The sequence below is a fragment of the Thunnus albacares genome, chromosome 17, assembly GCF_914725855.1.
Source record: "Thunnus albacares chromosome 17, fThuAlb1.1, whole genome shotgun sequence".
NCBI classification, from domain to species: Eukaryota; Metazoa; Chordata; class Actinopteri; order Scombriformes; family Scombridae; genus Thunnus; species Thunnus albacares.
In genome coordinates, this window is record NC_058122.1 from 16,570,193 (window position 1) to 16,587,379 (window position 17,187).

The following is a 17,187-nucleotide window of genomic DNA, read 5'->3' on the forward strand; positions in this document are numbered from 1 at the left end:
GCACGCTTGACACTGGCTGAATCGTACGATGTAGTGCCGGCTCACAAAGCCGACATGTTGTTACATAATAGCGACGTTTTCCCACTGTCATGTGACAATATCTGGATTCCCACAGAAATAGCAGGCTATTTGCCAAAGCTGTCTTTGATGACCTGCCAGTTGGTGATCGGCCTGAACATTAACCTCGATTTACTGAAAATTAGGTTCCAGTAAGTAAGCCAAAGTAATAATAATAAAATTTACAGTTAAATTGCAAATAATAGATACATTAAATTAATCAAATTAATTAATTTAATTTGATCTTATACATGCTATTTCATTTTGTCTTTAATAACGAATAATGAAATAAAATAAAATATAAAAAAGGTAATAAAATACAGACTTAAACAGAGTACTTATTTTTAGGCAACACCTGTACAATCAATATTACTTATAATATCATTAATAGCACTGCAATAATCCTTATACATTTTATCAGTGTTCACTGTGTTCTTTCCACTCTAAAACTATTTAGTAATGTGTTTTGCTGACAGTATTATATTGAAGGGCGTGTTTAATGTTTTGTCCTCCATAGCTACTGTAGATGAGGGTCTCAGGATTACTATTAAACACAGGTTATAGCTTTTACTAGGTCAACAGAGACTTGCTATTGACCCTGGACTAATATTAATACAATGTGTGGCTCTTGTCAGTCAAAAATAGGACAACAGGATTACTGCAAACTCTTAATTGCTGAATGAAGTTACTTTTGGGCAACATTACATAATTTCGATACTTCAACATGTGAATGATTGTTTAAAGGTAAGCACTGTAAGGGAAATCCTTCTGTTCGCACAGTGTAGCGTCATCTTGTGGAAAAGCCCTGCTAAATCACACAAAGCCTTTACACTTACATGCCAGCAGAGGGAAACCCAGACCCATATATTGCTAAACTGGTGCAAGGTAAACTCCTGAAAGCAGTGACATTGAATACCCTGGTATGTGTTGTCTCCTTTCTCCAGTTGTCTGGAGTCTTTTATCTGGACAGGAGTGCAGTTGCTCTTATTACTGGGAGAGCACAGACTAACAAATCATGTTTGATATGAGGATAAGAATTTTTGTTGCTCCCTTATATATGATTCAAATAACTGTTGATGTGAACAAGAACAAATACACCTCCTGCCCAATGTAGAACTGTGCCTCTCCTCTACAGGCATGTCCTCTGCCATGGTGACATTTGCAGAGCGGAGCCCCATGCCAAGTTTTGGCAGGGCAGACGTGGTAAATGAACAGCCTCGCTGATGGGGATGGCAACATTAATTGTACGGCAAGCTGTGGTCTGAGAACTGGGGCAGGCACCTGCTGCAGAAGTGGGTGAAGATGAAGAATGCTGTCCTAGATTGCCCACCAGCTCACCTTAACCCAACCAGCAAAATTAATCAACTCTTCAGAGGCCACCCGGTTGTCTGGGGCAGGCAACAGAGGAGGGAGAGGAGCCCGTTTTTAAGGCACAGGTCACATAGACCTGTAGGAGCCTCTTCCAGGCGAAGAAGAATACCTAGCTGGAATGGTGCTGAGGCACTGGGGTTTTAGACTTGCCCTGCAGGATGGAGTGGTAAGGTGTAGCTTGTTTTCAGCCATCTGTCTCTTTGTCTCCGCATGTTCTCTCATGAGGCATGTTTTGAATGTGCTGGGGTTGAAACGCTGCTGAGGAGGGTGATGTTTGATGAGCTGCGCTGAGACAGAGGGGGCTTAGGAGCCCCATAGGGAGCAGAGATGACTAACTCACTACTCCTCCTAATCTAGGACAAGCACACCTAGACATCCTTCATGACTCTAATGTTTTACTCGTGTCGGGCCAAAAATATGTCCGCTGAGGTTAGCCAAAGTGGGTCGCCCAACAGCTTTTTTTGGATCACAGAAAAAGAAATCGTGCCATCTAAATGATCGCTGTCTTCTAAAACCCACCCTGGACGGCGAAAAGCCTTCCCCGCCAGTTTATTTTTACAAGTATCAAACTGGGTCAATGACGCCACAGAATATGACAAAAACCCAATTTTTCAACAGTGTTTAAAAGCCTCTAATGACAGAGTAGTAGTGCTTATAAGCCTTTTTCAAAACATTTTATTGGTCTTATAGAAAATAAAGTAAGCTGTATCAACAAACATACAATATATACATCAATAACTTAGACACCTCAGAGAATCACGTTTAAATCCACAGTTGTTACTGTATATATGAATACATAGTACTTATCTACAGATTGCAAAAAGTACAATAATTTAATTTATAAATAGTTATAATTAACTATTGTCTGTTTTCATACAAAGTACTGCAATATTTTATTACAACCCATACAGAAAAATAACAAAAACAGATTATTAACTTTGTATTACTCGCTTTAGTCAGATTTTTATACCTTTGAAACACAGACCCACTCCATGGAGTAAGAGGGAAAAAAACTGCACAGTCAACTGTTTACAAAGCATAATTTCATGAAAAAAGCCAATGTCTTGAGAGCTATTAAATTCAACTGCCACACAAGTGCTGTTATTTATTCTCTCTAACATGTTGCCTGTAAAAACAACAACAAAAACAACAAACAAGAAAAAAAAAAAGCTATAACTAATTAAAAATTAAATCTGCAGAACAAATTACAGTGTAAGATCAATTTCAAACACACTCAACACATAATGAGAGCAGAAATGCTGTGGATGATGCTACAGCAAACAACGAGCATTAATGACTGGTGTAGCAGCAGAGGAACCTCAATCGTACAAACACTCACACGAACACAGGCATACCGACAAAAAGAAAAAAAAAAAAAAAGATATTGCAAGTGGCCCTTGTGACAGAAGCTATTGTAGCATCACTCAGTGCACAAACTCTAACATTTATATAATAGTAATAGCTTTCAGTCAGATATCAAAATCCCTTTTATAGATCTGGTAATTCAGCTAATTTAAGACCAAAATAATTAGTGAGTAAGGCTTGAGTGCAACTGTCTCATGACTTCTTTCCAACATTGTACACTATTATAGTTTACATGTCAGCTACTATAAACAAGGGCCAGTTGCTCTTCCATTTAGGGATGCAAAATCTGTGGGCAAAAGAAAACATGTTTTACAAAAAAAAAAAAAAAAAAACTACAAAAACAACAATTATTATTAAATAACAGACCATAGTCACTTTGACAATATTGATTACTCTTACATCTACTCTTTCACACCTTTCCACTGAGTTGCATATTAAGGGTCACTTTTTCACAATGGTCATTAATACCTACTGTAGCTACATACTATACACCTGTATGTGTGAGAAAGAGAGAGTCATCATCTCTAGCGGAGATTGAGAGATTGGTCGACGGTGCCACTCGAACACCTTAAAGACACTTGACACGAAAAAAGATTCACTCCACAAGACTGCCACAGCAATAAGGACGCCAACATCAATACTGGGCTATGTCAAGAGTCAGATATATATTTTCCCACAGTTAAGCAGTCAATGTAGATAGCTAAGCATGTTGACAAAGTGAGGATAGGATACTTGCGCACAGACAGTAATAACCAGCACCCAGGTCCCTGGCATGGAGTTTTGCTGAGGCGTAGTTTTAAGAGTGACTGTCGATTAACACCTTGCCGACACTATAAGACATTCTGACCAGCAGGAGATCTGGATGAAGTGCATTCTGTTAATGTCATCACACAACTACTTTCACCTTGAGGTGTAAAACTGCTTCACTGTTAAATTCCTTTTAGAGGACTAGAAGAGTGATGCGACACTTGGCACAGAGGAAGCGCTGCTGGCAGCCGTTGTTGATTGTAATTCTACGTGGTCGTGCTGTATCTCTTTCCGAGTGTGGATTGAAGCCCTTTTATGACATGCTTATTATAAAAAAGAAAACAATAAAATGAAGAGAGCTGCCATCCCTGCCTCTCATCTAGAATGGTTTGTTCATTTTTAGAGTGACCTGTTTTGTCCTGAGCAAAACAAGCTGGAGCTTAGTGCATACAAACCCTCAGCCAGACCCTACCGCTTTTAATCTGACCATCTGAAGACAGCGGGTAAAATTCACATGATGCTGCACCATTTGGCGGTTACCCTTTAAGTTCATTGATGCAATCTTACAGTCTTGGGAAACTGTAAGATATTTGGAAAAAAAAAAAAAAAAAAAAAAAAAAACCACAAAAATCTAAACTGTTAAAAATGTTCAGTTAACCTCATGTTTCATTTAGTCTGTCAAAAGCGACATTTGAAGGGTTATTCATTTCTATTCCTGTGATCTAATTCAGACCAATTAAGTGTCTGGAATGAATATGATAATGAAATCTTCCCAATAATGAAGTCATTTACTTTCAGGTTACAGAGGATGTATTTAGAGGGCATCCAGCACCAGGTGCAACCATTATTCAGGTTCTGCAATGACAGTATCACTTTGAGCTTCAAAGAAAAAGTAAAAGTCTTTTAAATTCGTGTTCAGTAAAACGCAGCTTTTTGAATACCCAAACGCCATTTCACCCAATTCTGTCTTACATGGCTCAATGTGGTAAACTCTTAATGACAATATGATTTGTAACTAACACCAAGGAAGCGGAGGATATCACAGATGCCAATACGCACAAAGACAATTGACCTTGTTTACACCACCTAGTTTAGCTCTACAGATTTGTTTTAAATAGCACAGCATTGACATCTATACAGTGAACGACACTGCCAACTTGTCACTTACACATCACATCACGCGCTACCCCACAGTACGCGCCTAGTCACTAGAAAAAGCTATCAGACTTCAATAGTAAGCCACTTTCGGTACAATTGCAAAAAAGATGTCACGGGATTTTTTTTTTTCCTGTTTTCTTTTTCTGTATTTCTATAAACAATGGAAGGTAATCTACCTAGTAATAAAAACCAAGAACTCAACATTAGACAAAGTTTTCTACACCTTAACAATTCAAACAGTAAAGCTTGTGTAAAGATTTTCTTTTGGAAATATCTGACGGCCCTGTCAACAAGTAATTACAAAAAATGCAATATATATCTTTTAAACAAAACAACTTCAACATATTTTCTCTATGAGCAAAAATTATGTTTCAAAATGTTTGTGGATTACACTGTCCCCTCAAAACACGAGGATATTACTGTAATAACATTCAGGTTTTCAGATATTGTAGAAGAATCTTGTCATATTGGAATGGCACTCAGCTCTGGAACAATATCATTAAGAACAGCTGATCATTTTTAACGTTTCCACTTACCATAAATATGCAAGACCTCTTTGTATTTTCAGTGCATACATATATTATTGCATCTACCAGTCATATTGATAATGACAAGTTCATTAAAGCCTGTCACAGATGCATAAACAGAAATAAATGCTAGATTTGGGAGCATTATTTCATGCTTATATTCCTGACAGACGACCAACAACATCACAAATTGGACAAATTTACTAGTTTTGGGTTAGTCAGGCTGTTTTAAAGACATCTGTCGCATCCATGCCAAGAGTTTGTGACCATGTGTTATTTACCCTCATTTCAGTCAGTGCATAATAACAAGCAAAGGGGTTCAATGTGAGATATGTGCTGGCTCTTTCTTTTGTTATATTGTTGAATAGGCAAGGAGTGGTGTTTATTATCTATTAGTTTACTGGTTGTGATCAGTTGTGAGACTTCAAACATACCAATTCTTAGGACGGAAAATATTTAAGAGCTTAGTCTTAAAGAGAACAGACGCATCACATACAGTACCTTATCAGAAACCAACAACCTATTAACAGTCTGACTTGATGCCATTAACCATTAGTTTCAATGATTAGAAAAACATTTATTCTATTGTATTTTTGCCACCCAATATTGCCATCTTGAATGTTACCACAGCTGGCTTTTCGAATGAAATGTTTCAGTATTGCCAATGTGTCACCATTCTTTGATAACAAACTGTGAACTCCTAAATCACACAACTTGATTACCTGTGCCGCCCATGAAGCGCAACATGTCTTTTGACAGGTACAGACTGCTGAGTCGTACTTCAAGAGTGAATTGGGGGAAGCATATTGTTAGTGTTAGTGCCATGGGGTGTGACTGAGAATATACACAGCTAATCCTGCGCCATGTTACAATGCACTGACTAGTTTAGTCTTGAAAATCTTCATCCCATCCTTTCTGCTACTACGACCTAGCCTCCGTTTTGGATTTGACGATGGTGATGACGCTGGTGGCAGCTACTTTACCAGGGATAAGGGGCCCTATGACGGAGGCCATAGGTCCCCTGGCTGAGGTGACGGGGTTGCGGGCCACAGTCCTGGCAAAGCTCTGGAGGGCCTCATACTTTGAACGCAGAGCGTCCAGCTCCACCTTCATGCTGGCATTCTCTGTGGCCAGCTTGTCCACTTCCTGCTGCAGCTGAGCCTTTTGCTTCTCCAGCTCCTCTTTCTGGGTGACACGCTTCACCCGGCAGCTGGCAGCATAGCCCCGGTTCTTCAGGGTACGCCGCCGCTGCTTCAGCTGCAGGATTTCCTCCTTCGTCAGGCCCCGTAGATGCTGGTTCAGCTCCCGCACTGACATGGTCACCAGCTCATCATCTGTCAGGCTGGTGCCATTTTCCCCTGGCTCCCGCTTCACCTGGGGATGTGGAGTTAGTTAGTGTGAATACTTATATTTACATGGCAAACTTCACACTTTGACAAACTTAGTTCTGTGTCTGAAAGCTATGTACCTTCAAGGCCTTGTTTCCCTTGTTTGTGGTAGTCATGCCACGAGAGCCGCGTCCACCTGTACTGCTGGTTGGTCTGTGAAAAGAAAAGTCACCAGTAGCTTAGCAGAGCTGTTAAAAGATAAATTTCCATGAAATACAAAAGAATATGTTTTATAACATAGAAGATACTGCATGACTAAGTCCTTCAAATACAAAAAAGTGGGTCAAAGGACTTCAGACTTCGTTGTAATTGATGCCAGGCCCGTTCCGTGAAAGGTACCTGGATTATCACTGCACCTGCCACTATGAACAAACTACTCAGTGGTATGCATTTCCCCCACTAACATCAGTTGGGTTGATTAGGACCAGGCAATACAATCCAGTGGATTGTATTGCCAAGTACTTTAAAGATCTCACTTGAATCCTGCACTGCATTTAAACAGCAGGGTGGCGAGTCACAAGGAGCACGACATTTAGTTGGCTGGCAGCAATTCACAACAATTTCTTGGAAAACAAAACTGAAGAGAAGTCACTTCCGTTAAGTGCAGCCTCTCAGAGCATAAACAGCAGAGGACGCGGATGGACTAAAAAAGACCTGAGCCTTTCTACTGTACGTACACTCTCAGCTAAAATACACTCTCAAAAAAGAGACACAGGGCAGGCTTTCATCTACTGTATGAGCTATCCAGTCTAGACAGTCTAGATTTGGCTGGTGTGCGACTATAATCCCATAAATCAATGAAAAAGGGATATGCTGTAACTACTGCAGAGCCTCAGCTACCATCCAGAATAACAGGGCTGCAATGCAGTTTATTCTGTCATGTCAGTACTGAGGGAACACCAAGAGAAGCTGTGCAGGCGAGAAATCTCTGTTAAGACAGACAGAAGGTTGGGTGCCTTCCACCGTGTGAGCTCTGTCACACGATAAGTACATGCACACACACACACACACAAACACACACACACACACACACACACACACACACACACACACACACACACGATTGTGGCCCTGGGTGCTTTACACTACACACAGTAAATGCTGTGTCAGCGACACAGGCACCCACCACAGTCAGCCCAGCCAGCACATTGCCTCGGTAAGCTGATTTACACAGCCCAGTAGAGTGTGTTTGCACTGAGCACATAAACAAATGCATGTGGGCTTTTACAACTTTTTAGCATCAAAACACAGAACAGAAGAAAAAAAGAACTACTGTCAGTGTGCATGTGTTTACAGCCTACACGCCCACTAAGCTAGTCATCATGTATATGTATGATGTGTTCAGAGAAGCTCAGTGAGGGAAGGAGGGAAAAAAAAAGAAACAGATGAGTCGTAGCTCTGAAGTGCACTAAGATGGCCAGGATATTTCCATGGCAACAAAAGGGTGCTACAGGTGGACTGGTCACCTGAGCCAAACAGGGAGAGACAGACGCTTGTTAAAAATGACCTGAATACGACACTATCACACAGGCTGGGGACATAACATGAGGTCAGATTGTGACTTGCATTCTTGATGCTTTCACTTCAAAAAAGTCCTCTGGCTCCTCATAAAACTGCAATGTTTCTCTGTGTTGCGGATGCCCATATAAAAAGCCTTTCACGTTCTGTGGAGGACTTTTTAAATGTGATACTTTCATCCCTGTTGGGCTTGCTATGAATAGCTGACTGATAGTAACACCTACCTTTCACTGGCCTTTGTGGTGACTCATTTCCAGTAAGCATTTGGACCACAGATGCAAAACATAATGGGATAATGGTCTGCCTGATGAAGCACAGATAATGGACAAATAGACAGGAAAGTACTCTACTAATAGCTACTGGGATCAGAGTAGAAAAAAAGGGCTGCTTCTTCCAAATTTCATGTAAGCCTATCATTTTCCCCTCAGCAGCCTAGACCCAACATTGTTCATAAACCAGTTGGAATCTTGAAAATGCAGGGAGAGATGGCACATTATCCAGGTTGAGGGGGTGTATTCTGTCACACAGCTGTGTGTAGGGTAACATAGTAGGCATGGCTTGGCACAGTGAAAGCTCACCATATGACACTGTGGAAGGATTGCGCTCAGGCTGCAACCCTCCAGCACAGGCTGCTGCCAACAGACGGCTACCAATGACAGGGCATGGCAGCACAACACAGACAAGGTCCAATGCACAGCTGCTCCCTTCCACTACCAGGCATGTCATACCTCACAGAGACAAAGAGGCATGGTCACACAGACACACAAAGAGGCGAGGAATAGAAAAACACACCTATAATTTCACAAAAATGTGACAGGGAAATTTTAGACTTCCTACACAGATTTGACAAGTTCACTCTCTTAACAGTCGTAATTGAGGACAGTTTTCCTTGCACACATGTATTACTTGTTATTATTTCAAGTCTTTTGTGTGTGCCCAGGGAGAAAACTGTGGCTTGGAGCACAGAGGCAGCGGAGGTAGGGAGCAAGCGCGGGGACACAGACGTCTTTTGTAGGTGCTTGCTGAATTTTTATGAATCGCCTGGAAGAACGCTGACAAATCAGAGCTGATTGCTTGTGGAGGAGAGACATCACACCCACAGGAAATAGAAAACGCTGAGTGTGGTCACCCAGAGAAAGGGAAGGAGGGGATGGTGAGAGAGACGGACAGAGACAGAGCGAGAGGGAAAGAGAGGGTGAGAAGAAAAGAAAGAAAGAGAGAGCAAACAGCCTTGTTAAAAATGCACACTCAACACATTTAGAGGAGCTTGAGAAGAACAGGTTGAGGGGAAAAAAAAAAAAATACTGATCTCAGCAAGGACCAAAACCAAGGTGCCAATTAGGAAGTTGTGAAGTTGAACTAACACGACGAGAGTAACCCAGCCAACCTTCAAAAGCTGTCTGTGTTCATCTAAATCTATAGAGAGCAGCTTGCGAAGGTGGGGTTGGCTTAGGTTGAGGCTCAAGGGGGGAAAAACTCTGGTGGGATAAATGCTGATGTGACATGATAGGTCAGGCCTTGAGCCCATGTCATGCTTTAATGATCTCATCCCCTCCACAGGATCTCTCCAGGGGGGCTGCCAAGGATGGACACCATTAGCTAGGGGACCCTTTGTTGAGGGGGAACCGAGGCTACAGCATCCACACACTGCGTCCCCTGATGAATATTTATCACTGTCGTTGACTGCCTAAGGTGGGGGTGGGAGACAAGGGTGGGGGTGGGAGGCTGAATAAAGATGCTCGGGAGGTGATTCTTCAAGGATACATCCAAGGCTCTTCCATCAACGGCTGTCTCAAAATGGCGGTGGGCTGGTGGGGGCGTCGAGGGGGGAGGGGATGGATTTCTGGTACTGGAGGTGGCACGCATGGTGGTTCAGGGCTGCAGGGAGAGCCAGCTCCACTTGACAGCAGTGTAACAAGATTATCAGGGCCATAAGAGCAAACAAAAACCCCAGCAACCTACCTCAGAATCCAGATTACGACAGCGCCTGCTCTCTGAATACTAAACATGGCTGGGGAGGGCTTTACTGAGACATGAGAGTGGATTGCATATCACGTAACTAATCACATGCACATGTATCCACACAGAGACAGATTACCAAAACCACACAAGCACATATAAATTTAACTTGTCATGATCAATTCTTGAAAAGAAGCGTCCGAGCACTTGGCACTGGCAGCTTGCTAATGAAGTGAATAAAACTAGACAGTGGAGGTGCATGCTGATGAAAGACTGTTTTTCAGGAAAGCGCAGGCAGCATCCAACAATAACAACTCAGTTCTGTGAAACTAACAGCTGAATAACATCTCACACCGAACAATCCGTTTCATTCCAAAAAGAGAAGACATACCGTGTGGCTCATTTTGCTCTTATGCCTAGTTTAAGTTTATTTCCTTTGCAATGACCAGTCCAGGCTCGTAAAGAGGGTCTGTGCAGCCACAAGAAGAGACATGGGGGCTACAAACCAGTAGTAAATTAGCCTTAAGATGACGGACTGGTTTAGCATCGATTTCAATTCATTGTCTCTCCAAAACCTGCACGTTAGAAGATTAACACAACACAAAAGAAGAGACCTGGACATGAAGCCAGTATGATCACCTATTCAGTTTCCCTGATCAATAATGTATGAGACTTGTAGCCTCTCACTCCATTATCATGGACTTTCCACAGGAAATAGAAGGTTGATGACCACAAAGATACTGAAAAGCACATGATGAGATAAGTGTGTGAAAAACCAAAAATGTCAGCACTTTCCCATTATGCTTTGGCTCATTAATTTATACTTTGTGCTTATTTGTTGTCTTGTCCACTCTCTGTTCTCGGGGTTGAGATGTTTAATGCAGCCTGCCAACATTTTCACCCTGTACGCCATAAATATCCATTCTCAACCCTTCATGCCTGATCAGAGCCACTACTTTTATTCCCTCCCTTCCAATTCTGAGTTGAAATGATCGCCTAGATATTCAGATCTAATCATTCCTCCCTTCAGCTGAGTGAAGTCAATTATCAAGCAAGCTGCATGTGTCGGGCGCCATTTAACTGCAAATTAAAAATCAGACTCCTCTGATAGCTCTGGAAGAGTTACTGGGAGACTGGTGTAAACTTGTGTATAGAGACAACAGTGTGTGAGTGTGTGTGTGAGAAAGGTACGATGGGAAGAAGGGAGGGAAGCTATTAACTACTAAGTATTCAGAGCGTGAAATAAGAGTGACAAAAAGAGGGAGAGGGGAAATCATTCAGCAGCTTTCAGGGGGAAATGCGATATGCTTGTAGTAGAGGGGAAATACTAAGCCAATACTTTTGACCAGCAGAGGTTTAGGGCAATGCTAAAATAGCATCATATCAAAATCTTAAGCCAGCCTTGTGGAAACAGTGACCCTTAGAATAAATACAGTGTGACTATAATTAAAGGGTTAAATGGTTGTTAGTACATCTTCCTGATATTGCTCTGGTCTGCAGACGTAGTCGTGTTAGATGAACAGACGGATGCTTAATACTACATTCAACAGAAAAGCACTTTAATCAAGATTAAAAAAAAAATATCAGTAAAAAAAAAAAAAAGATCAGACAGGGGAAGTTGGGATTGATATTTCATCCAAGAATTTTGTGACTCTTGATATGTAGCCTTTTATCCACTTAAATGAAAGTTTGAAAGAGGGGGAATATATTGCCACCTGCTGCATAATACAGCACAAGGGAAAATATTGTATGGGTGCTTTCTCTCCGCTTATTTATTATCTCTTAAGTGCCAGTGACTTTGGTAGCCTACACTTATTTTTCAAGGCAATACACTTTAACTAAGACCAGAGTAGATGGTAATACAATATAGCCTATACAGTCCTTGACTTTTTGAGTAGTTGCAATGTAACAATTATTTTAATGCCTTCATTTACACAAATGTATTTCAAAAATTCTACCAATGTAAGAACATGTTACACAATTATTGCAGCGGCATTTACATTTTAAGTGGTAAAATGCTAAATAAGTACAATGACTCTAAACTAAGATTAGAATTGCCTTACGGGATTGAATCCAATAGTTTTAGGCTTATGATTCTCCATGCAAATATATGGTAATTCTGTCTTTTATGCTTGTCAAAATATTGGCAATATTGCCAAGATATTTGCTGATTTTGCTCTATTTGATATTATAAAATATAAAAGTATGAAGCATTTCTGAATATTGTAAATTAATCTCTAACATGTAGTCTTCTGGTGCACAATTTTCCTATTTCTTTTAAATAAATTTGATCATTTTTCCCCTACAGGTTTACAAAGATGAGTAACACTGATTATTTCATAACATGATGCACTATGATAGACCCTGGCTCTGAAAAAAGTCACATTTGAGACTAGTAGGTTACACCATGCGGAGGAGCATGTGGCACATTCATGTCTGGAATTTGCATCCAGTTCATGTGGTTTAAAGTGAAAACATGAATCATCACCCTCAAGGGATTTTATATTTTCTGAAGTCACTGATAATGTGAGGCTTATTAAAAGGGACTTGAGTTAGACTGGTTTGCATTAGCCAATGTTTCAATACAGAATATTTCCAAGCTCAGTAGCTGCTGTTTACTGTTGGAGCTGCTCTGTTAGTACAGGCAGGGGAAGAGACTTCATTGGCCTTCCACTGAATCTGCCTGGAGGACTTGATTAAACAGGAAGAGAATAGCTCTTGATACTTCGGCCTTGCACTGGCAGAGGAAGTAAGGGTTGCAGGCAACCCACACACTGGTAAAATATCCAGGAGCTTTACTACTCTGGTTGCATACATATTAAATGCATATTGCATTGACCTTACAGCTACAACACAGCCTTTGCAGCACACAGGCTAAACTAGAGCAGTTCGACACATTGTAATGTAATTAAGTGAAATAATAGTGAAATAATTCACATCTTTGATTCTGGATTCTCTTAAATTGAAACATCCCTCTGTGATAAAGCCATCAAACAAACAAAGCTGAACAACATAACCAAAGAAAAGAAAACAAGGTTATTATCATCTTGTATAACAAAGCTCTTTGATTCAAATACAGTCATTTAGCAGAGTTACTACCTGAAAGTAACAAAGATGCTAATTTCTATTAATAACATTGCCACCGCTCAGTTCAAATTATGCCAAGTGATTGATGATGTCTGCCTACAGGATATTTGATGAAGCCTCACACTCAACGTGATTATCCAAATAAATAAATAAATAAATTACGTCACTCTAGAATACAGTCTGAATTCATAAGCATGCATTCAGTACACCAAGAATTTAAACTCAAGTCTACCTCAGCGGATCACTGGAATACGTGGAGTTAAGCTTAGAGTACTGGAAAGAATTACATACCTAAAGAATGTACAAGAGGACAAAAACATTTTAACCATTTTATAAGAGTAAGGTCACAGGTTTGATCCCCACAGCAGCCAGTATGTCCATCCATCCCTGAGCAAGATACTAAACCCCCACCTGCTCACTCTGTGTACAACAGGAAGGAACTTCAGCTAAATAATAAATAACCGAATAACTGAATGAAGGGCAGTTTCTATTAGTTTTATTTTTATCACTTTGCTTTTGTAAATTGGGGATATTTTACACAAATAAACTTACATGTATAAAACTAGATTGTTGTCATAGTGGTGCCAGTAAAAAGATATTGGCTGCAGAAGGCAAATGGCAAATATTATTAATGTAACTATAGCATAATTCAACCATCTACACCAACAGACTCTGCACTCATTTGGGTAACACACCTTCATTTTACATGCCTCTACAAATAATCTTTGTCCATTTTATCAAGAACCAATACAAGCAGCACTTAAGGCAGCTTAATGATCTACATGAGCTCCTTTCCAATGTGGGTTATAGACTGCTTATCTTAGAACAAGGTCTTACTATCTTTAACTTCCTTAGAAAATTTTACACATCCAGCAACCCAAGTCACGTCAGAACATTGCAAGAAATCTGCATCATTCATTCATTTCATTTTGACTTGGCTTCTTACACAATTATGGGAACAGCTAAATTACTTTCTAATGTCAGTTTACCACTGATGTGCCTCACACATAAAACAGCCACGATAAAAGTAGGTTACATGAAAAACAGCAGCCAGCAGAGACTCTAGACTTTATGCTCTCCATGTTCTGTCCGATATTGGCTAATCTAAAATATGAACACACACAGGGCAGTAATGAACATGCCAAGTCTAACTCAAGTTCCAAACAGAAATTCATCAAACACACTTGCTACTCTGTTTGGATGAAAGTATTACTTTCAGAAGTGGAGCGGGCATATCGCAATGCTAAGCAATCATAATCCGCACTACACTTGCAAGAGGTTTCATCATCAACATTCCCTCCCTATTGCAAAAAACGAAAAAAAAAAAAAACTATATTGATCTTCTTCTCCCTTGCTTCTAGGCATTCCCATTTCCCTGTGCAGCTTAAGCAGCACTTTTGTGGACAAATCCCACATTTGTGTTCCTTTCTGGAGGCTATTAATTGTCCTGAATAGGCGTAACTACTCCCAAGGCACAGCTGTGTTGGCCATACAGAGGTGTCGGTGGCCAGACTGTACTCTATGCAGTGTAAAGTCTTGCCTTGTGTTTCATCAACCTTACATATTCTCTTCCACCCTCCATCTCCTGCCCATTCTGAGCAACGCCACAAGGTATGGCTTGTGCATTTGGTTCACCTCTATGGTATCCAGCCTTATTTTATCTTGGATACCTCAATGCAAGAGGCGATAAATTTCAGAGCTGATCTCCACCATTCCCTGTCTCCATCCTCACACCATTGCCAGCCCCATCGGGCTCTTATATGGGCCCTCATCTGTTCTTGTTACCTGCAGAAAAAGGCAGAGATGGGCATTACGCTTTATTGCAAAGCCGGGCTTCTGATGTAGCGCTGGCCTGTCTGCTAAACACACTTCAATGCCCTGCTCGCATGAACAGAGATGATGAAATAAGTTGGATATCTGAGCAAGAACGGGCAACTTCTATCTGTTTAGCCCTGCCTATATATGCTCAACAGTTTCCAAGGTGACTTTTCGAAATTGCACAGAGATTCTCCATGGATAATTCATTACCTGCCCTCCATAAGCGTGCACTCTAATGGGCTGCAAATTTCATCATGTCACACACAGGGAAACAAGAGCATCTGCCAACCCAAAATAAGAGAAATGAAGTGTTACACTGCATCAGATAATGTCATAAACAAGCTGGCTCTCAGTCGTATTTAAAATACTATTGTATAACAAAATAAAAAGGCATTTACAGCACGCCACACACACACCAAAATACATATATCCTTGACTTGCATTTTATTTAAAATACTCCCTAATAAGATTTTTAACTTCCCATACCTTCCATAATTATACATGACCCAATTTAAACAGCCACTCATTGCAGGACTCCATTATAACAACACAGGCATAATATATTGCTTATCATGCATTTTTAAAATGGATTTGACATCGCAGTTGACACCTAAGCACTTAGTCTAAATGTAGGCTACTCACACCCCGTTTGTTGATGTACATCATGACAGCACTGCAATAAAATGCACATTCTCAGCTGAATGTAGATGAGGCTATTGATACATGCATGATGGTCATCACTTGATGCTCATGGCTTGATGACTGACTCTGACGACAGATGAGCACCATTTCGATCCATCTACTTAATAACGGCGGCTTAGTGATAAACATCGACCCTTATCCACCGAGCAGACCTTTGTCCGGTGGTGCCATATTTCGGGGTGGATTCTGAGGACGTCTAAATAGCCTACATCATTGTGATGATTCAGCATGATAAAAATACCGCTGTTTGTTTGTTGGCTCTAATAATAAAACAATACTGTGGTTAAAAGCCAAGGACGGATGGTTTGATCTGCACTGCCTTTGTTACAATTTAACCAGTGGTTAAATGAATTGTCACTTCAGGTAAACCAATTCAATACGAAACGATGATATGGAAGCATTTCCTTAAAAAAAAAAAAAAAGATGAAAACCATGCATGCATTTGAAGCTGCACAACAAGCACAACACGTTGCTCAGATTTAACCATCACGTTCATCTTTAAGAGAAATGTCAAAAGAAAAAAATAATAATAATGCAACCAACCTGATCTCGCTAAACCGCTGCCTCGGCTTGCTCTTGCTCCTTTTCACAACGAGGTGATGAAGCAGCAGGTTTGAACAGCAAGAAAGCGCATGAGTTGACAAACCACCAAGAAGCGCTGTGACACAGTGGGCACGAGACGCCAAACTAGTTATCATAAAAGCAACCTAGTTACACAGTTCTGACATTCCTACGACTCTTGTCTGCAACCTCTCAACGCCTTGCTTGTGAAAGTGGCAAACAACTCCCCCGCCTACAAAACAAGCAAGCGAGGAAATCCCCGTGCTCAGCCTTCCTACTATAACTGAAGCCAATACAGCACCACGAGCGCTTCCTCCACTGAGGGAGAAAAAAAAAATCACCGTTCACGCGCGAAACGGTGAACGGTACATCAAACCCAAATATCTGAATGACATATTTTATTCGCAGCTCACGAGCGTGTACAAAAGATTAGCTGCCATCTCAGCATAGTAGGAGCCCGACAATTGTCATTTCACACAGACTACACTAAGCATATCCGGTAGTAGCTTTCATGATAAAGAAAACACACATGCGCGAGTAAAGCGAGCTCTTTTCCTTTGAAAACCAATTCTGGTGTAAATCCGGTTAACTTGACGCGCATAGATATTAGAAGCTAGGTGGCTAACGCATGAAGCTAGCCGCGGCCAGCTTGTCAGCGGCGAGGCGAAGGCATGCACACTCAGCATAACAACACCGACTCTGTTTGGTTTACAGACCCACCTGACTTAAAATGACGTTCTCTGAAGCTGTGGCTGTCAATGTCCTCTTCTCACACCGACAGGCGGAGGAACAAACATGAGAGGCACAGTAGTATTTCGATTACAGTGACAGAAGCGACAGCGCGCTGCTCCCAAATGCCAGCTCGTGCTCTCCTTGTTGATTCCTTTCTCTTGTATCGAAGCCAGACGTCATCGTGTTTGGTCACGTGC

The 17,187-nt window shown here is 41.0% G+C and overlaps 1 protein-coding gene across 2 annotated transcripts; it reads right to left on the reverse strand.

Moving 5' to 3' along the window:
* Positions 1-2,085: 2,085 nt before the first annotated feature.
* Positions 2,086-17,158, reverse strand: LOC122966582 (transcription factor MafG). Of its 2 annotated transcripts, none has more exons than XM_044330814.1 (3): positions 16,979-17,158; positions 6,694-6,766; positions 2,086-6,599 (listed from the first exon to the last, which is right to left on the reverse strand). In XM_044330814.1, exons 2-3 carry the CDS (start codon positions 6,727-6,729, stop codon positions 6,147-6,149), a joined length of 489 nt encoding a protein of 162 aa, XP_044186749.1. In that variant the 5' UTR covers positions 6,730-6,766; positions 16,979-17,158; the 3' UTR covers positions 2,086-6,146. The 2 variants fall into 2 exon arrangements, with proteins under 2 accessions (XP_044186749.1, XP_044186748.1); XM_044330813.1 differs by lacking the exon at positions 16,979-17,158 and adding an exon at positions 16,241-16,939.
* Between the last annotated feature and the right edge of the window lie 29 nt (positions 17,159-17,187).

Coding starts and splice junctions, on each gene's coding strand:
- LOC122966582 (XM_044330813.1), bottom strand. CDS start 16,395: ATGATAACTAGTTTGGCGTCTCGTGCCCACTGTGTCACAGCGCTTCTT. Junction 6,767..16,240: donor CAGCGGTTTAGCGAGATCAG/GTTGGTTGCATT, acceptor TTCTTTTCACAG/ACCAACCAGCAGTACAGGTG. Junction 6,600..6,693: donor AGGGAAACAAGGCCTTGAAG/GTACATAGCTTT, acceptor CCACATCCCCAG/GTGAAGCGGGAGCCAGGGGA.